Source organism: Bactrocera oleae, chromosome 2 (genome assembly GCF_042242935.1).
Source record: "Bactrocera oleae isolate idBacOlea1 chromosome 2, idBacOlea1, whole genome shotgun sequence".
Taxonomy (NCBI): Eukaryota; Metazoa; Arthropoda; class Insecta; order Diptera; family Tephritidae; genus Bactrocera; species Bactrocera oleae.
Genome location: NC_091536.1, coordinates 11,284,307 through 11,308,324, shown reverse-complemented (window position 1 = coordinate 11,308,324; position 24,018 = coordinate 11,284,307). Strand labels below are relative to the sequence as shown.

Genomic DNA, 24,018 nt, shown 5'->3' with positions numbered 1-24,018 from the left:
ATTCTTATAGATCATTTGTTTTTGTTATTTTATTTAAGCACTCAACCTACCCTATTGCATGAGGGGCAGAGAGAGAGAGAGAGAGAGCGCGAGAGAGAGAAAGAGATAAAGAGAGAGAGAGAGAGAGAGAGAGAAAGAGATAAAGAGGGAGAGTGAGAGTAAGAGAGAGAGATAGAAAGAGAGAGAGAGAAAGATATAAAGAGAGAGAGTGAGAGTGAGAGAGAGAGAGAGAGGGAGATAGAAACATGTGGGCAATATACTTAAATTACAATACTTAATGATGACACTTCGGGTTAGTGGAATAATTTCAAAACAGCTTTGCGACTTAGCATAAAAGACAGATCTCCTTGCTTAAAAAAAAAATTTTAGAGGAGCTTTTGGCATCACTTGTTGCTTACGGTGGAGTGGTGTAAAAAGCACTCTTAATGTACTTCGATAGGTTCAGTAAGAGATCGTTCTGATACCTACAAACATATTATATATTAAAATCGGATCATTAGTTTTTTTTAAGGAAGTTGAAGGAATGATGAATATATATCATCGGAGCATTTTTAATTTTTGTAATAATTGAGCACTTTTTTTCTAAAGTAGCGACATTTGACATTTCTCTCTTGACAAAGTATCTTCGAATTTTATTAGTTCTTCTAACTGCTGGCTTTGCTCAACTTTACACCTTACACTACATATATGTTTGTATGTAAGTGTTGGTACGTAGGTCTTTTTATTGATCACCAAAGCTGTTCTAGTATTTTGTACACGTATACTTGTAAATAAGCTTTAAGCTCATTTAACACACACTCATATAAAGTTTAAACAAGCTGGGACAATTATTGATTTGTTTATGCCGTTATCTCCGAGTAGCTGGATGCCACAACCAGTCAACGAGACAAGTTGTCTGCTTAAGCTTACATAGCGATTGCAGTGAAGCATATGTACACCAATTTATACACACACACACATACACACTAAGTGAGCTGTGTTTGTGTAACGAGATGGATATGAGGAGTATATACCACATATATCTTGCCTTTGCAATATGACCGCACACTTGACTATTTAGCTTGTTCAATGATAATTCCTGCATTTTACCGATTGTTGTTTGTGCTTGTTGTTGCATTGCTGCTGCAACATGTCCTCCGACAACGACTTGTCGTTTGTTACAATGGGATTTTACAATATCCGGTCATTTATCCAGCTCCCAGCTCTCAACTCACAGCTTTGAAGCCACGTCTTTCTATAGCGGCAAGTACATACATACATATACAAGTATATGTATGCATATGATCGATATGTAAGTATGTGTTTATGATTTAAGAGTATGTGGCATACGTGTGCCGGCATTGCTTTCATTTCTCAAGTAAACCCATATGACAATGATAGGAGCTGAAGTGGGGATCAATGTCAATTGTTATGCTGTAGTTTAATGAAGATAAAGTGTAGTCCATACTTGCCATGTGTTGTTGTTTCTTTACCATATATACATGATTATGTAGGTCAATAAAAATACACGCTTGGGTGTTGAGGTCAGCAAAGTTCAGTGGCGTTTAAAATATTTTGCCGGATGTGTGAAGAGTTTTCGCGTCAATTGCAAAGAAACTTTTGATGTAAAGCTTATAATAGAAGAAACCTTTGAAATGTCGTGTATACGTTTACAAATATATTGGTGACGCTGAAAATAATATTTCTGTAATGCTAAAATTTATGAAGAGACAGTTTTAAGATCTCATTTATTTTGCGTATAAAGCCACCGAATATGTACTTTAAAGAATACTATATTATTATTTAAAAAAGGTTGGCATTGGGTCCCCAATTTCTATACCTGAGTGACATATGATCCGAAGACACATATGATTGAAACCAAACCGGATAGTCACATTCGTATTGTATCGGTTTTAGTGTTTGCCTTATGGTTTCTAGAGTCCTTACAGTCGGATCTTTCTTCATTCGTTCGAACGGAAGCAAGTGTTGCAGTGCGGTACAATGTCCTCGAATTCAGTTGGTAAAGATGGTTCGTCTAGGAGACGGACGTGAGCTGAAGAGGTAATCTCTGTAGAATGCTGCGGATCGTTCGATGGCACCCCTAATAAGCCCATGAAACTCGTTGTGCCAACGTAACCTTTGATGTAGCTGCAGTTAATCAATTCATAAGATATAGTTCCATTCTGTTATAATTAAAAGACGAAGTTTGGCCTAACACAGCGTAATATGTAGTATACAAAAATTTTTTTTACATTATCAAGGGAATGTTCATTATTTTTGCTTCGGCTGCATCTTAAGTGGATCATCATTTCCGCTCAATTCTTTTATATATACTATATATATATATTAATACTATATTTCGAAAATAATACCCTATATATATTCCGTCCTTTGTATACATAAATTTTTCAATACTCTTATGTTCTTTAGCGGGCTTTAAAGCACACATATTCATTCCACACACACAATAATACATATATGTACATATACGAGTATATTAGTAAATTCCATCAAGTCCATCAAGTCACGTCATTTGCTCTCGTTTAACAACTGCAATTATTTTAAGCCACAAATTGTGCGAATGTGCAACCATTTATGCACATATAAATTAAAACATACATATAAACACCCATATGTACATATGCAATCAAACGCACACACACACATATATCTCTTGAAGTCTCTAGTAATTTAATCGGTCTTGATGGATTTGCCAAAATTAACTTACTTGGCATTTATTACAAATACAATTAATTTAACTGTATTTTATTTTATTAATTGCTTGGGCTTCGTCGATGTCCCCCAAATTGTGGTTGAGCCATTTTGTAGAGTTTGCTAATGTCGAAATATTTGCTTTTGATGGTTGTATGTGCGTATATGTTACGACCTACTTATACAGCACCCATTTTGTTGGTGTTAGTTGTGTGTGTGTTTGTCATTCAGCTGGACGATGGTTGAAAATCCGATGGGAGAATATGCAAAATTTAAGATATATATTTTTATAATTACCAGCTAGAATCTGTAGTAAACATTTGGAATAAAATATTGACGAAAGTTACGACACAGGGTTTATAAGTCCATACTAGGTTTTCAGGTTCTATTAAGCCATTATTTTTTTAGCTAAAAGGCCGAGAATAATTCAGATTTTCTGTAGTTTTGACATTCAGCGCTTTGTTCAGCTACTATTTTCTTCCGCTGAATGAGCATTGAAATCCAAAATGTCCGAAAAATCTGTTATAACATACATGTATATGGTAACTAACTCGAGCCATTAATACGTTGCTACCTTTTTAGATTGTAGACTTCCCTGTTTATAATATTTGTCCAGTTAGGTAATATTTGATCAGTAAATATTATACAAGTATAATACTTATGAGAAGCAAGCTGTGCAGAGGAATACGTTACTCAAATTCCGCCTTGTTTTTATAAATGTTAAACTGGCAATATAAGGCCGTCTTCTATGGACGAACAGTGTTAAAATCTATGTCTTGTATTTGAGTTATAATCTCCAGAGGAGAACAGAGCATGAGGAAAGTCTAAGGTCTTAGAGTATTAAGTCTGAGAGAGCCTTAGCTCTAAGCCAAATTGGTCTATTATGAATTGCTGTTAAATGGTTAGTAACTATTTTACAATTCCAACCAAACAAGCAATCGACTAAGCATCCGTATATCCATAAAGGGATTTTTTTTCAAAATCTGGTATAGAGAAATTTCAAAAGACCCAATATATTGGGGTAAACAACTTTACAAAGGCAACACTCAGTATTTCGACAGCCGAGTCGCTCATTTTATACCGTGAACTTTAAAGTTTAACGAAATAGTTCCAATCGAAATCTTCCCAATCGAATGTTAAATATATTTTCAGATTAACTGCTTTTAACTGCTCACGCTTTCATAACGTGCCGCCACAGTAATGGCATATGCATACTCGTACCTGAAGCAACGTGATCCCCAAAGGGTTCGTTCAACATGCACTAAACTGTCTAACAAAACATTTTGCCTATAACTAATTGTATCATAAATTTAACCGAATTTTGTGTGTGTGTTTATGCGTGATATACAGGGCCTATCAATTAAAATGAAATATAAAACTTGCATTTGGTCAAAATGGGTTCTGTTTGTTTTTGTTACCTCAAGCGTTGCTGGTTGATTGGTGTAAATATTTGATTTAACATACCCCCAGAGAAAATAATTTAGAGGCGTTAAATCGCATGATCTTGGTGGACAATTGACTATTTGATTTAACATACCCCCAGAGAAAATAATTTAGAGGCGTTAAATCGCATGATCTTGGTGGACAATTGACTAAGCCATTTCTCGAAATTAACGAGTCGCCGAACTTTGCAAGCAACGTGTCCATGTTAAGGCGTGAAACGTTGGAAATACAGATCGTCCGCGTCGATTTCATCGAAATCAGGGGAAAAAGTCCGTCAACATTGTGTAAAATACAACTCGCAGCAAACTGTAGATTTTTGGGGATGCACTTGCGTTTCCTGGAGCACACGAGGATTTCATTAACCCCAATAGCGACAATTTTGTTTGTTGACGAAGCCATTAAGCCAGAAATGGGCTTCATCTGAGATGATGATTTTTCGATGAACGTGAATTTGTGAATTTTTCGGAGAACAAGAATTTGCATAATAATCTTGGACAATTCCAAGCGTTGTATGTAACTTCTTTGGATTGTTACCGTTGTTTTGGATAATGATGGATGCCAAATTTTGTGAAGATATCTCGTCAAATAAAAAAGTTTTCAATTATCGAAGCGTACTTTGAAGGACCGCCCTAATGAACAGAAAAAATATCTGGTGTTTCAAAATATTCACATTTAATGCGGAAATAATGAAAGTCCTTAAATTATCACATAATTTGCCTCCACAAATTTTTGAAGTTTTAAATTTTTTTTCTGAATTGAAATCCAAATAAATATTGTTATATGATATTCTCAACAAAGGAACCAGTATTAAAGCCGGTCTGCACTGAGAGGGTTAAGTATCACGGTATTTCAATCATATTATCAACAGACACATATCGCAACCGGTCTTACTACTGGGGAGCCGCACACTCATACCTACCTACCCATTGTAATGATTGTAAGCCACATAACCGCGGGCTGATTTTCAATTGTTTGCGGCATTGGAGGCATGAAGATTACGGTGTTTTCTGTATCGTACTTTTGTGGCAATTACAGGCAGCCGTCGTTGGCTAAAACTTGGCTGTGGGTCTGCGTTCATGTCGCCGGAATAAAGTTTACAATATTTGTAGGTAGGCTGTGTGTTTGTATGTGTATCAATTGCATTTCCGCGTTATGTATTTAGACAACAATAACAACAAGAATGCGCAGATAAACAATTTATATGCATACATGAATGCGGCTGGGTGTATATGTGTGCGTGTGTGTGTGTAAGCGTGTCGTTCAATCCAATTCGTGATAAATGGCAAATTGCTTGTTTGCTCAACGACTAACGGTCTTCGATCTCTGCTGCTGTAATTTTCGAAATTTCCGCTGTTCGCAACAGCTAGCCAGTGGCAGGCGTCCAAGGATGGTGAGAGTGGGCATAAATGAAGTCAGGTGCGTTAACTTTATTGTGTGCACGTTGTTGTACGAGTATGTGGCCTGCATGGCAGACAATCACAACAATAACTTAAATAACAATGCTGCACTTGGCTGATGGCGGCGGTAAAATTTTTAGATCAAACACGACGACGTAGCGCTGTCCATATGTGTGGATGGCTGTATGTGGGTGTGTGGGTGCATTTGACTATCGGTGTGTGCCTCACACGCATGTGTATGTGAGTATGTTTGTGTTCTGCTGTTATTTGCGTGTATGCTTGCAGCATTCAGCTCAGTGGCATGTTTGAGGTGGTGACGGCCAACGCATGCAACAACAAATATGTGTATGTGTCTGTGTATGTCTGTTGCACGTTGCATGTACGCCGCGTTGGCAATTGAAACGAATTTATTCTAAGCGCTGTTAACCTGTGGTCCCGAAAGGGTTTTTTCCATCATCCCTGCGTCGGGTAGCGACTCGCAGAGCACTTCGCTAATGCAAACAATCACTTCATACATACATACATACATGCATACAGCACACAAATTCCTATTAAATCGTTTTCAATTTAAAACTGCGCCGAAACCCCGGTTTTCACTGTGAGCTCTTGAGCTCGTGAATTCAATATACCTGAGTTGTTGTTTTTACATTTGTTGTTGTTTTTGCGTAAACAATTTTTAGTTGAACGTTTTTGATTTGACTGTTGAAAGTTGCGAATATTGGCGAATATTAAGCAATTACTTAAAAAAATTGGGCAGCGTTTGTTATATACAGACAAAAAGACATACATATATATCATATACATAAAGTAACCTGCAACATAGGCTATAAGAGCCACTCTCACATGATTTGGACAGTATTTTTAGGTTTGAAATTTTTTGATCAAGATAAGGAGCATGAGTTTCGCCTATAAATGGAATATGAGGATGTATTGTGCTTAGAAGGGTAGATATTTTCGATTAAATGTTTATGGTATTGGTATATTCAATTAGCAAGCAGTTTGTTGCGATGATTTTCCAAAAGAAAGCCGCAAACCCTGAGACCTGGCTCCCCTAAACAAAACTTTTAAAAAAATTGGGAGATTTCCTAACAGGAATCTCACTTGGACAGCTTAGAATGCCGTTCTATTGTGGTACATAAAACACCTAAATAATAGATCATAAGATCATCACAAACCGATACAACACTTTGATCCCATCACAAATTTGTTGAGACGGCTAATGTCAGTTTTGGTTATGTCTCCTGGTTCGCCGAGATGTTTCAACTTCAGTTTTGCAATGCAGGACAATGGAGAAGAAAGTGCCAAGACGTCTTCACCACAACTTCACTCCAATGTGACAACTTATGACCAACAAGATTTTTAGCCTTACTGTATGAATGCCAATATCCAATAAGAGCTCCTATGATTACGGTAAGATGAACTTTCTCCGCTGACTAGCTCTTCGGCTTTGCAGTTACCTGCAATCTCGCTATGATCAGACACCCTAATGAGTCTGCTGATGAAGAAGCTTGATTGCGAGCATTTTTGTAGAGCCGAAACACCACCTATGGTAATGGTATCTAAAATAATATTAAACAACCGATGCCTTACTAACTTTCTCTTCAATATATTATATATAACGTATTTCACCTTATCGACAGGTTGAAGACGTGAACAAAAATTAAAATTGGAATACCTGAAGTTGTATTGTGTCCATATATTTTTTTGATGTTGGTCTCTTTAAAAACAAGAATATGCCAAGTAAGTTGTAATAAGCGCAAGTCGAAGAATATTTTGTTTTAGAAATATAAAAAATCCACCATTTCTCTTATTTGGGGTTCGGTAGGTTCTATGTTATTTGCGATTGGCTTTTGTTGTTGTCCAAATGCTGTCGAGTTGACACTTTTTGGCTGAATGAATGTTCGGGTTCATTGGCGTGTGCTCACAAAGAATATTTTTGGGCTATACGTTTTTAGTGATATCTGTCAAAGTTTCCGCAAAAAAAAAAGAGAGAGCGCTTATTGTTTTTCGATCGATGAATGTACAAGTATTGTTAGCTTCTAGCTTTCCAAGGCTTCAGTAGTGAATGAGCTTTTGTGCTATTGTATAACAAATTAGGCTTCAACCGGGTAGATCAGAGCTGGGTTTATATATAAAAAGTGTAACATGAAATATATTTTTTAATCGAAGCTCCCAGTGATTTTGTACTGTTCTCAAATATCAAATATAAGCTTGATGGTGCAGAATTTTATTCAAGTCAAACAACGTTTTTGAAGAGCTCAAGAAAATGTAGTTGGAATGGTTGGAAAAAGTGGAAGCACGATATAGAAAAAGTATTGAGCTTACATCCCCGTTTTTTGAGTAACAAAGTGCTTTCAATACAAATCAATTTAAAATAAAGAGTATTTATGGGATGAGCTATAATAATTTTCGAGTTTTGCAAATATATGCATATATTTATACCACTGTTGCAAGAGAGAGTACTCTTTGCTAGTTAAATGTTTTAGTCCAATAGTAAAATAGAGGATTACACAAGTTTTACGAGTTGAAGGTTAATCAAAAAAAAAAATAATTTCGGACCGAAAATACCGGAAATTTGGGAGACTTGATGTTAGAATCAACTCTTTCATAATTTTTTATTTGTCATCTGTCATTTAACGCTTCTTAGTTACGCATTTCTCTTTAATATTCTTCAATATGAATGCCCTCCTCTGCGTATACGTAATCAATCGTTAAGCACACTTCACTTCTAATTATCTGTACTACATATCTCCAGCCATTTCCACCCAACTCGTTAAGATAACTAATTCGTAAATAGACTGAGGGGTTTTATGTGCATAATTCATGTGGCTATCAACTCGTTAATGGATTTTAATATATTGCCATCAACTCGCATTTAACTGTCAGGCCGTACACTTCGCAAAGCAGATGGGCGTCTCAAGCGTATGCCGCCCAGCCGGAGGCAAGGTGCGACCTTTACATAGTTAACATACGCTCTTGCTTTCATTGCGACCAACTGCAGGCAATATTAAAATGCCATTAAAACAGCCCCGCAGCTGGGGGTATCCAATCATTTGAAAATCTCTGCATAAGCCATATTGCAAAAACAACAAAGAAAGTGAATCTAAAATGAAATTGTAAGCATAGAAAAGGTTACGCATGTATCCGTAAGGGCCGCAGGCGTGTGCAAAAGCATAAAAATTGCATTAGTGGTTGTAGTGCTGCAAGCGCCGCAGCTGCGGTGGCAAGGGGGTAGTTAATGCGTGTGAACACATTAAGCGGTAAATGATGAATTTCTTGAGCAAAAAGGCGCAAAACAATATGTGTGAGCATTAGCCTTCCGCACATGCACTGTCTACCATACACACATATATATTTATATGCTTATAAATTAGTAATTTTATTTTATTAATTTGCTTTCCAATCTATTTTATTTTGCTATTAAATATTTATACGCTTGTTTATGTATTTAAGGAGCCTTGAATTCAATTTTTGCACGTCTTTCGCATTCACTTTCGCGGTTAGTTGAAGTCGATTTTTTATTTTGTCCGTCTGGGTAATTCAATTTTACAACTTAATATTGTGCCTGCAATAAGAAAAAGTAAAGGATTTTTTGGTTAAACTAAATTAGTATGGGAGACATGAGCTTAGCTCTTTCCTGACGCTGACGATTAGATAGTAAATCATTTAAATCTTATTCGCTTCACGCGCGCAGTTTCTTAAGGTCGTGTAACTGTAAATAAATGAATCTTACTGTGGTGCAGATGTTAGATATTGTTACTGCGATCCGACCAAGCTCCAACATATTTTTCCAATGGTTCAACATCCACTGGCAGTCTACAGCAGCCTTCGAGTGTATTACTGCCATGTAGAAGCTTCTTATAAAATCTGTCAGGAGATAACTTAAAAGTCATAGAATTCTCCATTTGTGAAACCCAGATGAGAGTAGTAGCTCGACTAATCGTTAAGCAAAGTTGGCGCTTGCAAATTTTTTAAGTTTGAGAAAGTTTTGCCTTTAGACGTCTCGACTGCCTGAATATACCGCTGGAAAAAATATATGTGAACGCGAAACAATCACTATTTGAACGATGAACCACAAAAACTCATAATATCTCGAAGGAAAAACTAGAGATCGCGCCAAATGCTATTCGGTGCAGTTTTCTAGACGCTTCAAATTTCTGGATACTAAATAAGTTAATCACAAAGAAACATTAGAATTTATTGTTGCTTAAAGAGAACTTTAAGAATCTGTGACACATTTTTAGCAATACTTCTTATTCGTTTAGCAATTATAAGAAGATTCAAGGCGAGTGTTAGTATAAGTTAAAAAACAACATGGTTCGCATGCGCTGAAAATATGGCTAAGTGTTCAAACCTACAGCTACATATTCAAACCAGCTAATAAACCGTTTTCTCTCTCGTCAGCTTCTGGAAAATTTCTTTAAATACATAATTTTCCATTCAAAACTCGAGCAAGTGGCTTGCGTTCTATAAATTTAAGTCGAAAAAGAGAAAAATACAAAAGTCTTGTTTAAAAACATCATCTAATATAAATTTTTTTCAAACACCAGAATTCAAAAAATTACTTTGGTACAAAAAACGTTGCCTACATTTTGGCGCATTCCTTTTTGAAGTGTGTTAAATGAACAGATGAGACATGAGTTGCTTGCTTTTAATCTTTTTTCTGAAAAATAATTCAGTGCCGTAAATAAAATTCTGCAAATATTGCAAATATTGGTTTGCTAGTTTTTAAAGATTGTGTGTTGCATTAGTCACATTTGGGCCATCCGGCGACTGCTATATAAACGGATATAGCTATTTCTGCATTCTTCGATCGCTTACTTACTTATCTATTTAGAGAATCGTTTAGAATTTGTATATATAATTCGATTGTCCATAAAGTAATCTTATCTTAATAAAGGTCTTAGCTACTTTATATAAAATTGTTTACTCTATTCAAGAGCGAGAACAACCGCCGTCATGTCGACCATTATAAACTTTGAAGAATTCCTCGGATTGGCGAGTTTTTTCTGTGCCAATATCGGCATTAAACTGTGGGGTCCAAGCGATGGTATCAGGCAACATTTTGTATTGTACCTTACCTCAATCAATTTGTTTCTAACAGTCTTTGCTGAGTGTATTTACATCATCGGGGCCATCAGAACTGACTTTATAGTAGCCATCATGACATTATCCTACGTTAGTTTCATTGTGGTGGCGTTTGTCAAGTGGTACTATCTCATTAACTATCATACTGAAAGAACCGTGTTTTTCCAACGCCTCGAAGCGCTCTTTCCGCATACGAAATCAGAACAAGAAACCATAAAGTTGAGTAAATATCTTCGTTTGAATAAGTTGGCAACTATGAGTTATACGATCACCTTTATGGTGGTCATTTGGATTTACAATTTGTATACGATCTCGCAACGTTTCATTTATACGAATTTGTTGCACGTACACATTGAACGCGTTCTACCCTATCAAGCTATGTATCCGTGGGATTGGCGTGATAATTGGACTTACTATGTGATTTATGTGACGCAGAGTTTTGCCGCCTGGCACTCGACTTGCGCACAGATCGCCTACGATCTGCTGCTCTGCATCCTATCCATGCATTTGATCATGCATTACGATCACATTTCTCGCAGCTTGGAGGGATATCAAACGAAATTTGCCGAAGTGCATGGAGTAGACACCTGTAATAGTTTGCCGCAATTGGCGAGAGTCGCTGTGGAACTTAAGGCGGTTAAGGAGGATATAAAATTTATATCGAATATTGTGGCATATCACAATGAATTGCTGAGGTTTGTTGTTTTGTGAAAATTATGATGAAAAATAAGTTTATATACTAATTTTTATTTACCTAATTTACATGCGTCAGTTTGTCCTCCTCATTGAACAAACTGTTTGGTCTGCCGCTTTTTGTGAACTTCTTCACATCGTCGGCTATTATTTGTTTTCTCAGTTTTCAAATGTCCGTTGCTAGAGAACTTGACCTACTATTAAAGTTGGCGGTCTTTTTATTTTTTTCCATATTGCAAGTGTATCTCATCTGTCATTTTGGACAATTACTAATGGATGCGGTGAGTAGACATTAGATTGTATATAGATTTAAAGAAAAAATGTGTTTAGAAATTTAAACTCATAGTGTCACAGAAGAAGTGAAGTTAAAACACGTAATTTTATTTAAAATCGGTTCACGAAAAAGAAATACTCTGGTTACGAAATGGAAAATACCCAAAAAATATAAGTTTACAGCTATTTTGGAGCAGGAGTTGTTATTTGAAACCTCTCTACTTTTATCTACCATATACTCCCCGATGGTGCTGGGTTATTCATTCATTATCTTCTATTCTCAGTGATTTATTTAAGGTACTAAATTTGTGTCTCATCCGGTAGGACAGAACTTCGTACTACTGTCGTATTTGTAAATAATCTGTACAGATTTTACTAATTTCATTTTTTTCCAGAGTACAAATGTGGCAAGTGCTGCTTTTTTTCCTAATTTATGTCATGCGGATGTAAGTTTTCAGAAAATGACAATACTGGTTGCCAAACGGGCTCAAGAGGCCGCGGCATTGAAGGCAACAAACTTCATAACAATCTCACTGGACACCATGACCATTGTGAGCGAAATACTAACATACAGTTTTAAAGCTTGTTTATTAGTTGGGAATATCTTTCTCTCAATCTCTCTTTTTTATTCTCTTTGTAGATCATGCAAATATCGTACAAATTCTTTACGGTCTTGCGTACTATGTATGACGATTAATTTTTGTTGAGGAAATCGCTTAGGTCAAAATATTTATAACCTAAAATATGTGGTATTCACTTAGATATAGTAACTGTAGCTCCATTTATAGAAAATAAATGCAGACCTGTATTTAATTCAGTTTTGTATTTAATGTGGAAAATTATCTCCGGGTCAGGGTTAGGTTATGTTAACTATTATAGGGTCTCCTTACATAGATGAAACTACTCCTTATATAGTAAAATGTATTAATTTATGAGAAGCTTGCTTGGAGGTTTATGCTGATTGTTTCTTATTTTCGGTATATTACGTGTATCCTTTACTCCTTTATTTTTGCAAAGCGTTCAAATATTCCTTTAATGGTTTCAAAATTATGTATGATTCTTCTTGAAATACATAAGATTTTAATTCTCTTTCCCCTTTCAATACAATAAAATTTTCATTTAATCTTTCACCAGCCTTATCTCTTATTTCTATTGCTCAATATGGCTAGACATGGAGTGTGGCGAAAGCCCCAAACCATCTCTAAAGTCAAAGCGAGTTAGAATTGGATCTCCTGTCGAATGGCTATGAAATTTCAACTCCCTCTATTTTTTTGGTCCATAAAATATTTTATTTTTGAAGGTCTCGCTTTACGCTTTGAATCAACTCTGACTCTGTCAGAGTATCCAATGAACTCGATCTCATTATAGTTTGGCAATCATACCAGAGTGAAATGAGAATAACAATAACGAAGTTCAAATGCAATTAAGGTACACTAAACAATTTCGTCGAATTTAACTAGTTTTAAGTAGAGGAAGTATAAGGAAATGGGGAATGTAAAAGCAAACTTTAAATTTGAAACGTAAAATTTTGCTCCCAGCTGTTGAATCCTCAGACTGGAGCACGTCGTTTTATGCAAACCTAACAAGTAAGTCTTGCAATCTGATAACCACTACTTTATAGTAAAGTTTGACATTTTTGATGATATAACATATATATATTTGGAACGTATTGACATACGAGCGCTCTTTGTGTTGTTTACAGTAACTTAAAATATTCATCTCGGCCATCATCTCTAACCTTTTCAAGCGATTTTTTTTTTTTACAAATTTCGACGTGGATTAATTCAGCAACAGTCCATCAATGAATTTGATTAAATTTTGGGTTATGAAGCTCCATCAGGGACCAGTGCATTATCGATTATGGTATGGTGACTTCAATCGAGATCCCAGACAAACTTCGTGAAGGTCCTCCAAAATTAGTTGTTGTTGCGGAAACTATTGTATTATTGCAAGATCGTATTGGAAGCTATCGTGAGATTGAGACAATTATAGGCACAAGTAGTACCAGCATACATTAAATATTGCATGAAACATAAACACACAATTTGTTCACGTTTAATTCCAAACAATTTTTCAATCGCTAAAAAAGGCCCGTGCTGATTGGTCGGGTAAATGTAAAAAAAAAAACGATAGCGGTGCTTCAAAACTCGTCTATGACATCGTAACAGGTGATAAATCGTCGAATTATGCGCATGAGAAAGTAAACAGCAATCGACTGTATGGGTGTTTCCAGATGAGTTGAGTCCAACAAAAGTTATTCGAGCCTGAAGCACTTCTAAACAATTGGTTGCGTGTGTTTTTATTTTTTTTTGGGAAACACTGGACACGTCTCAACCATACCACTAGAACAAAGCAGAACAGTAAATTCTAAGTGGTATACAATCATGTGCTTGGTATTCACCTTTCAAGAAATGAGGAAAACTAATCGGGGAAGATGAATCTCAGACCACGACAATGCCAGCTTTCACGCATCGACTTTAACTGCATTTTAGAGCACTCAATACATCGATTTGATAAGTCATCCACCGTATAGTCCTGACTTGGAACCGAACGACTAAACGGTCAACGTTTTTCGATATCTGAAGAATCGGTTGATGCGTTCAAAACTCATGTTTTGGAGATACATACCTAAACCAGAGTGGCAAAAGTGCTTCGACAATTAGTTCAAACGCAAGCAAAAGTGTATAGATTTTAATGGAGAATATTTTGAAAAACAATAAAGCGATTTTCGATAATTAATGTTTGTTTTTGTTCTCTAATCCCGAAATATAAAAGCAAATCCTCGTTTACCCATTTGTTGGTACTTTTACGATACATGTAGGGCTCCTTGAACAAATCATGCATATTGCAGCGAATTTTCCTTCAGTGTATTTATTAATATTAAATTAAGAAATCATAAGTAGCCTAAGCTTTCCTTTGTATTTGCATATTTGCGGAAGTGTGTGTGTCTTTGTATTGTATAATAACGGCGTAATTGCATATTATTAGCTCGATCTAATGAATGTTTACATTGAATTTGGCAGGCATAATAATTTGGCATTTCTAATCATTTTAGAAAATGAAATATAGTAAGAGCCTTGCAACAACATATAATTTTCGGCTGAATATTAAATGTTATCATTTAAAGCCTGAACACGCAACTGCGCCTAAGCACTTAAAATTATATTGTGCTGTTTTTGGTGGGCATATATTCGATTTGGGTAGGATATAAAAGCTAAAAGAGCAAATCAAATGCTATTGTATTCTTGCTGCTTAACTCGAACATTGTTTAATTTAATAAGGGATTTTCACTGAATAAGTTGCAGTTTAGAACAATAAAGTATGGAATATATATACATATATCGATGAATATGTACATCTGTAATTATCATTATATTGTCAAGTTATAATTAGTGTTTGAATAAATAGAACTTATTTTGTAGATAAGACAGGATGCTTATTTAATGGAGTCTTTAGTCTGAGTGCAGTGAAAATTTAATACTACCCAAACAAATTATAAAAACATACAGTGGTTGCAAAAAGCAGAACACCTGCTTTATTGTTGTTTATCTAGGAGCTGTTACTTCAGGTGTGTTCTGACTATCATACAGTAGGTCTTAAGTTTCTACTATTGTCAAACGAGGATCAAGTAATCGAAAGAGTTTTAATAACAGAATTTGCTTCACACAAGCAATTTGACATCTCTTCCCTCTCTTGTTTCTATATCGAGAAGTTTATTCAAAAAATCAATCAAGTATATGGGAGCTGTTAATTGGTTTGTGACACTCAATTTCAGATAATAATAACTTGTGGTGAACGCATTATTTCGCGTCGTGGGCCTGTGGCTTGATGACCAACATCATGTGATTTAACACCGCCGGACTATTTTTTTTGGCGTTATGTAAAGTCACTTGTCTATAAGATAAGCCCAAAACTATTGGCGCCTTGAAAGACGCGTTATTGCTGACATACGGCCCAATTGCTGCAAAAAGTGGTCGAAAATTGGACCTCGCGGCTAGCATTTATTCGAGCCAGCCGCGGCGTTTACTTGCCCGAAACCATTTTTAAAACATAGCGGAAAACCCTTATCTTTATAATGTAGCTAATTTCTTGGCCATATTTTTTAATTTTATATGCGTTTAATTTCTTCGTAAAAACCTGTTGTCTGAAAAAACATCCTGTATTGAGTGTCATACCAGAAGATGCTCAACAAAACATCGATCAGAGGGATATTTAACTATTATAAATAATTAATTTTTCTTTAAAAACTTTAAATAAAAAAGGTTTGTTCGATTTTAACCACGTCTTTTTCATTATACTTGTACCTTTGTAAAAATCTTGGGATCGTAGAAAACTAGCTTCATACTTTATACATCGACAGAAAGTGGAAATAATTGTGCTTGAAATTTGTGGTATCTTGTTTAACTTGTTTCTAACAGAAAATAATAAATAGTCAGAGCTTATTCGCAAGATTTGGGATATCTTGATCGTTTCTCGTTATCGAAACACAACATCTATTATACAAGAGTTTATTCGATTTGCCAATCCTTATGCTTTAGCGATTTGAAGACAGCAGGCGCTTTGGCTATGGCTTTTGAGTGTATTGAGGTGATAATTTATTCGTAGCCCTTCAAATAACAGCTGCGCTCTCAAATAGCGGTCTCAAGATAGCTGAAAATCTTTCAGTTTTCTAAAAATCTCGTTTGGCCAGACCATTATAAATTAGGTTTAGGTAAAAAAAATTTAAAAACCATTTAAAAAAAATCTACTCTTATTTTGTTTTATTTTCAGCGCTTTTACGGGTTATCGCATCAAATATGCCAAATGTTATAAGCTTCGAAGCCTTCTTACGTATACCAAGTTTTTTTTATCGCAGCGTTGGCGTTGACTTGTGGAACACTAATGGCGGTCCACTCCAGAATGCTGTATTTTACTTCGGCTTGATTAATCTTAACATCTGGCTACTTTCCGAACTGATTTTCTCAGTTTTAATGGTTAGTAAGAATTTCATACAAGCAACTATGACGCTTTCTTATGCTGGCTTTGTACTCGTCGGTACCATAAAAATGTTCTATATGCGGCGTAAGAAAGCCGAGATGACACGTTTTCTGCAGCTTATGTATACCATATTTCCATACACTGAGCCGCAGCAGAAAATGATGAACTTGCGTAGGCACTTGTGTCAATGCACGATTGTAATGAGCGGCTTTGCAACAATCTTCATGCTACTTATTTGGACCTACAATCTTTATCCATATATGCAACGTCAAATCTACGATTGTTGGTTGCAAGTGCGCAGTGTTAACAAAACGCTGCCCTATGAGAGCTATATTCCTTGGAATTGGCATGATCATTGGAGTTTCTATCTTTACTATACTTTACAAAGCATCGCTGGCTATCATTCGGCTTCGGGACAGATTGCTAGTGATTTGGTATTATGTGCTATGGCGACGCAAATTATTATGCATTATGAGTATGTTGCACAGACGATAACTGAGTATCGACCGCAATTAGTTGATTGTAAAATTTCGAGAGCGCCGAGGCTTGATGCGAGAGCGAGCGAAGCTTATTGCAAGGATATGAAATTTCTATGCGACATAATTGCATATCATGCCAATATTTTGAGGTGAGTGATTGCTTTAGATATAACTAGCATATTCGGGTTTTTCTAATTTGACTGGTTTCCAGTTTGTCGGACATCATGAATGAAGTTTTGGGTGTGCCATTGTTGGTGAACTTTATGACTTCGTCATTTGTAATTTGCTTTGTCGGGTTCCAAATGACTATGGACGCTGAACCGGACTATATGGTTAAGTTGTTTCTTTTCCTCTTTTCGTCGCTGATTCAAATTTACTTAATTTGCCATTACGGGCAGAAACTGATCGATGCGGTGAGTTGAAGAACACAAAATTTTTATAGAAAAATCATTTTAAATCTATGAAAGTTAGACTAAGTTATATTTTGAGGCTATTACGACATACATAGGTCTACTGGTCCTTTGTAAGGTCAGATGCAGGTTTAATTTAATGCGAGCTTCAGTATTCGTCACAAAGAACATCAACGTTTTTTGCGAGGTTTAAGAGAGGTTTGAAAACTAATTTCGATACTTTATTTAGTGCGAAGCTCTTAGATATCTAAAACGACTTCTATATAGAGCCAGATAGAAACAAAGAAGGTGCTCCAGCGTTTTGCCCATGACTTCTTCTTTGCACTTCCTTAATCTGTCATCGTTACTAATGCCCATCTGTGTCGCATGTGATGCCAATAAGTTGTGACCTGTCACTAGGCCGACAACCGTCCTGCAGCCAAACCTATAAAGTGGATTAATAAATTTATTGAGACCAATCCTGCGCAATATGTAAAGGCACGACTAGATTTACAAAATTTAAGAGTCCCTAGCATGAGTTAAAAAGTGCTCTTATCAGATATTTGCATCGGGCTCATCAAAAATACCCTATTGGCTCTGTTTAAGAGATACGCAAGGGATCTAATAGTTCGGGTTGTCTCTTGTAAACATTTATTAATTTTTTACTGTAATTCGGAACCGGACTTGTGGAGAACTAAAAACAATTTTGTCGAAGTTTTGAGGTGATGTTTATAAGCAAATCATGTGAAACATCTTTCATGAAGAATTTCCGTATAAATCTTAAATCTTGATATAGAAACTTGCTCTAGTCGGGTTTCTTCAATTGACAAATATCGACATTTCAGAACTTTTGTAATTCTAGAAATTCCTTTCTCATTTAATTTTTTTCTGAGCTTGTGTTCCCGACAAGATTGACATCTTCTTATAAGTCCCTAGAATGTCCATGAGAATATTTTTGACAAATTCTGATAATTGGAAAAGCTTCAAGTTTTTCGAAAGCACAGTAATAACACTACTTAATAAATCTGAAGGAAGAATTCGCAGCTGATCTGCTAAGTGGTCTGTGGGGGTATTTGAGCTGTCCCGATTACGAATTTGAGTTCAAAAATTTTCCATCACGTACAGCTATTTTTGTCATTATGGTAAATGGTGGTGGTTTGACACCTACACGCCTTGACTACAATACAAAAAATACTACGTGTTAGGAAATTTTTACTATCGTTTTCGGTTTTAGCAACCCAAAATTGGCAAGTAACAGCTTTCAATATCACAGTCGCAAAATGATTTGAGGCTTAAATACTTTCCTTCCGCGCTTGATTTGTAATCGATGAATCAATGGATAACCCGATCTCATAGGTTCCAAAGCTTTGACAAGGATTTTTTCATTCGTTTTTCTATACTTCATTTTAATATATATATCTTATAGAGTAGCAACATAGCTCGAGCCATCTACAATCACGATTGGATCCATTCACATGTCCGATATCAACGTATGCTGGTGTTAGTCGCCGCGAGAGCTCAAAAGCCAGCAATGTTAAAGGCTACAAGATTCGTGCATATCTCTCGTGGTACGTTAACAGATGTGAGTATTTTAAGGAAGGAAGGAAGATGATATTTTGAAGAAGTTTTATTAGCGTCATATTATATTTTAATTTTAGTTATAATTATTATTTTAAGTAGGATGCTGCACTGAAGCTATAAATCTCTTCACAGGTACATTTCTTATAGCCTTAGAGAATATAACAAATCTTAATCTCGATTTGGTCGGTCAGTTTGTATGTAGGTTAGGTTATTCTGCCCGAAGGTTCTATATATAAACTCACCTACAGTAGTCGCCGATTATGTCGCGCAGCTTTCTGCAAAGAGATATATGGCTGATAAGTTTAGCACTAGTTCTTAGAGCTCCCGTTATGCACAGCGCATATATAGATTTCCGTACGCCTGTCCATCGTACTATTGCACCGTAGAGCAGAATTGGTCTCACAATAGCTGTGTAACACCAGTGCATGAGCGAGGGAGAAAGTTTGTGCCGGGCATCTGCCTACATACATATAACGCATTGTTGGCATCTCCCTTTCTTTCTTCCCCATTGTGTTTCTACAGCAGTTTGCTATCCAAGACTATCCCAAGGTACTTGGTGCGGTCCTAGAGAGAGAGTTTTATACAATTTATCAAAGGGGGCCTTCATGGAGAGATTTTGTATTTCCTTGTGAACACAAAGATTCCGGATTCAACCCCAAACTCGCTTGCGATGTGCAATTCTGGACTGTGCTGAGTTTGGTGGTCATAATACTGGTAATGATGCATAGACACCTTCCCTTTATTACGATGGCAATGTCGTCTGTATGTGCCACGATCTTTGGGGCTTTGTCGTCCAAGTTCCTTAACAGTTTATTCACCACTAATGTCAGCGAAGAGTGTACTCCACATTGCGGAGTGCCTCTATAGGCTTCATTGGTCATTCTAACGTCGTTTCGTTCCGCTCTTATCCTTCTAGATATCAAGCGCCTTCTGATCCAACGTTCTATGGTAGGATCAAGAGCTATTGACTAAGGAAACTAAGCTTATAAGTCTAAACTTTTCGAGTAGGTTGAGTTGTTTTTACCAGCCTTTGGTATGAAAACTACCCTCGTCACACTCTATGAGTGTGGCTCATGTGTGTCTAAAAATTGCCTTTACCCACGGCAGAGATAGACAAAGAGTATTTCACTGTATTGAATTGGAATGGTTCCGGATGAGCGGATTGCCTATACTATTTTATTCTCCGTAAAGATGTGTTCGGGAAAGTTTACCGTACTATTGCCTTTGTAGCTAAGACTTACCGCGTCCTCTTCTTACAGTGAGAAAAGTGCACTGGCGCTAGGGCTTCTAATGAGTCCTCACAGTTATCCGTCAACTTTCCGCTACTCTTGCGAATTAGACCGATCGTTCAGTTTGTATGGCAGCTACATGCTATAGTGATCTGATATCGACGGTTCCGATAAATGAGCAGCTTTTTCAGGAGAAAAAAACATTTGCAAATTATCAGATCGACATCTCTAAAAGTGAGAGTATACAGACATACAGTCATAGTTAATCGACTCAGCTTATCATGCCGATAATTCATATACATATACATATATACATTTTATTTGGTTTCCAATGTTTCCTTCTAGGTGTTACGAAGTTCATGCAAAATTATCTTGTTCAGGGTATACAAATTCGAACAAATGTAACATATAGCTGTCGTACAACCGATTAATCAGATTTGACACTTTGCTCTATAATTAGTAAAGTAAAGGAGCTAAGCAGTCGAAATTTCACAAGACTTTTGCTCAGATGAAATATAATGCTGTTATTAGAAAATAATGAATTCAATTAACTAAAACGTACCATATTTACCATTCTATTGATGTTTTTCTGTTTTTCATTTTCTAATTACTTTCTATAGATTTCCACATTGCGTACAATTTTCCTTTGTGCATGTGGTTTTATAATTCATTTCATGCTGTGCTCATGTCGTACACTTTCTCCAAATATTTAGCGATTACTTTTTTCTTGCAGATAATGCAAATTTCCTATAAATTCTTCACTCTCATCCGCACAATGTACAGTAATTAAAGTCATTGTTGATCCGAATGCTATTGCTGTTGCTGCTGTTGTTATTGTTGTTGTTGCTGTGGTTTCTGTTGCTCATACGCGTATGTAAGTAAGTACATGATGACCACAGCTGTTCGCATGACAAATTAGGAATTCCATATGCATTCGCAATATTAGCATTTGTACTCCGCGTGGAATATCAGGGACACATGCAAATTTAATGAAATTTTAATTAAAACCAACCGTGACTGAAGTGTAAACAGAATGTATAAATTATGAACTGCAATTAAAGTGAAGCGCAAAACAAGTTTTCCATTGAAAAACCTAACCTAACTTACTGATCGTTTTTGAATTTGATGAAATGAGGTGCGGTAGGAGGTAAATAGAAAAAATATATTTTTTTAGATAGTATATAATATATTTTAAGTATATATAAAACTTGTAAAAAGAAATACAAGAAACTCTATTATATGGTATATCCTATATAAATATATATATATATATGTACATCCCTTTCAGACGACTTATCATGCAATGCGAATTTTCATTTTTCGATTACGCAACATCCAATTGCATTTCCGTTGACAAACAACAATTTTGAATTGTTAGCTTAGTTAGCGTTTTCGTATTTTCATCAGCCGTTTTGTGTCGCACCAAATTCGTTAGGTAACTGTTACTATATATATATGGCTCGTAATCTAATTCCTCTGTGGAATTAGTTTCAATTTTTAATTTCACTTTACAAGCCGAGTTCCAACAACTACATACACACGCGCAATTCTGTCAAACTTTTTTTACCTATAAATCTATATCCTCACATGCACACACACATACAAGTATCTAAGCGCTCGTATATTGATTGCAGAGGTCAGCGAAGCTAAAAATCTACCTATGAAAATTTGTTTGAATTCCGTAAAAGCTGAGCCAATTAATGTGCATGGACCGAGACTGATATATGCATGTATGTAGGTTTAGGTAGGTATGTACCATATAAGGCACATAGTATAAAGAGTGTTTTTTTTAGAGTTGCGCTATTTTTGTTATAAGTTTAGGTCTAAGACCATTTAGGTCTATGATCCATGAACATATAAAGGGTGATTTTTGGTGATGAAGAATTTCGTAGATGAATTGCTGTCAAAGAAGCCAGCTTAGTTAAAAAATACTTGCAACTGAATTGCACTGAAAAATCGTGGAAATTTGGTTCCAAAACTCGCATTCTGTGCGGAGAAATTATAAAGAACTTTCTACATGTCAATGTAGCGTGACATTTCTGGCCTGACGGATACGTAAGTAAACCGATTTCGGCGTGTATACTAAAGAGTCCCTACAGAATCATCTGCTTCCAGAAAAGTAACTATTTGGTGTGTTTTACATGCCGGGAGATTTTAAGGTCAATATTTTTTGGAAACTGAACTTTTTGGTACTCCACATCAATATCATTGGTTCTAGTGGTAAATAGTGCCAATATAATATTGCAATACATCGAATTGGGCATAGATACATCACTTAATTTGTATAAGCTTTTGGAGGTCGTTTCATATCAACAGCTGCACCTGCTTATTGATCACCTGGGAGATGGAAATAAACTCCGTTAGATTCTTTTTGGTTTGTTGACGTCGTTTGTGGTTTGGTAGCATGATTCAAACATTTTTAGGCCTAAACTATAATTGTCAGATTTATTTTTGCGAAATATATTCATATCACAAATTTAGAGGAATTCCCTTTTTTGTGGGTACAAGTAAGTATACTGGTCCGAGCAATTGTAAATAGCATGAAATTATGGCAACGATCAATGTCTTACTTACACGGTTTGTTGTGGAACCAATCTACCGTGTAAAAACCAAATTACGTGTACATTAAAATTTGTGATCTAATTTGCTGTGTTTTACTTAAAATAAATTTCTATGACTCTAAAAATACACCCTCTACTTACATACTTGTAGGCAGTGAACGTATTGTACTGTGTTTACGAAATACATTTTTTACAATGGTAGTATGTGCTAGGTTCAACAGTAGAAAAATCCAAAGGCTGACGAAAAATTTAATTCAAGAAAGAAAAAATGTTATAAAAGAAGTTTGAACTACTTCCCAAAAAAAAAAACCTAAACAATAATCTTGAACCCACCATGTTATATGGACTATATTGTGACATTTATGGTAGGTTAGGTTAAGATGTCGATCCTAACAGCAATCTCAGTTGGACCGCTTACAACGCCGGTCCGTTGTGCTACCTAACAAAAAATGGTAAGTTGGCTTGAAGAACTTCCGAAAAACGCTTAGTTTTGAAGATATTTGTCTAAAAGTAAAGATCCTAGCTGGACGTGAGATTGTGACCTCTGTTATAGTTCGGCCGCTTCCAACTAAAGTTAAAATATGGAACGAAACATCTTAGTCTATTTGTCTTTTCTGAGCGTTGAACTATCCTGACGTTTTGTAAGGTTTGACTATCTGTCACGTCATCGTTCGAATATATTTCGTTTCAGAAGAACAGTCGAATCGACTTAATGTTTTGTATATTAAAATACTTCTCGCCGAAGCATACAAAGCTGATTATTTTTGGAGAAATATAAGTATAGCTGCTTCTAAAACCATGTGTTAGTATAAATTTTTGTATATACTTATGTAGATAATGATTGTTTAAGAATTCAATATTGTCAAGCGAACAACCCGTACTGCCTTATCCATTTATTCTGAGTGTGTTTTGATGTATAGACGCCGATCTAGTTTACTTCAGAAACTAGCAGCATAAAGGTGGTATTCGGGGAGATAAACAGCTCAAATGGAGTTACGGTCTACCGTTCCATAAGTAAGCAAAAAGGGAAAGTGTAGGGATGTACTCTTGAACCCTCTGTTATAGTAGGCGCCATAATGGGTTTTATTATCTTTTTTGAATACCAGTTCGAACTAAAAATATATATGCATAAAAACCTTTGTAAAAAAGTGTTTTACAATTGAAATAGGTTACCCTTCTCACTGCATTGCATATATTTTGTGTGTGTGTGTAAATGG

At 35.9% G+C, this 24,018-nt stretch overlaps 2 protein-coding genes across 2 annotated transcripts; both read left to right on the top strand.

The window, feature by feature from the left end:
- The first annotated feature begins 10,476 nt into the window (after nucleotides 1-10,476).
- LOC106619951 (odorant receptor 85c) lies at nucleotides 10,477-12,429 on the top strand. The gene is made up of 4 exons (XM_014238299.3): nucleotides 10,477-11,314; nucleotides 11,392-11,593; nucleotides 11,981-12,136; nucleotides 12,226-12,429. The coding sequence occupies exons 1-4, from the start codon at nucleotides 10,491-10,493 to the stop codon at nucleotides 12,280-12,282; spliced, it is 1,239 nt and encodes a 412-aa protein (XP_014093774.3). The 5' UTR covers nucleotides 10,477-10,490; the 3' UTR covers nucleotides 12,283-12,429.
- Nucleotides 12,430-16,369: 3,940 nt separating this feature from the next.
- On the top strand, nucleotides 16,370-21,169 carry LOC106619952 (odorant receptor 85c). Its single transcript, XM_036373024.2, has 4 exons — nucleotides 16,370-17,190; nucleotides 17,253-17,454; nucleotides 18,857-19,012; nucleotides 20,974-21,169. The coding sequence occupies exons 1-4, from the start codon at nucleotides 16,382-16,384 to the stop codon at nucleotides 21,028-21,030; spliced, it is 1,224 nt and encodes a 407-aa protein (XP_036228917.2). The 5' UTR covers nucleotides 16,370-16,381; the 3' UTR covers nucleotides 21,031-21,169.
- The last annotated feature ends 2,849 nt before the right edge of the window (nucleotides 21,170-24,018 follow it).

Coding starts and splice junctions, on each gene's coding strand:
- LOC106619952 (XM_036373024.2), top strand. CDS start 16,382: ATGCCAAATGTTATAAGCTTCGAAGCCTTCTTACGTATACCAAGTTTT. Junction 17,191..17,252: donor TATCATGCCAATATTTTGAG/GTGAGTGATTGC, acceptor ACTGGTTTCCAG/TTTGTCGGACATCATGAATG. Junction 17,455..18,856: donor GGCAGAAACTGATCGATGCG/GTGAGTTGAAGA, acceptor TATATCTTATAG/AGTAGCAACATAGCTCGAGC.
- LOC106619951 (XM_014238299.3), top strand. CDS start 10,491: ATGTCGACCATTATAAACTTTGAAGAATTCCTCGGATTGGCGAGTTTT. Junction 11,315..11,391: donor TATCACAATGAATTGCTGAG/GTTTGTTGTTTT, acceptor TACATGCGTCAG/TTTGTCCTCCTCATTGAACA. Junction 12,137..12,225: donor CACTGGACACCATGACCATT/GTGAGCGAAATA, acceptor TTCTCTTTGTAG/ATCATGCAAATATCGTACAA.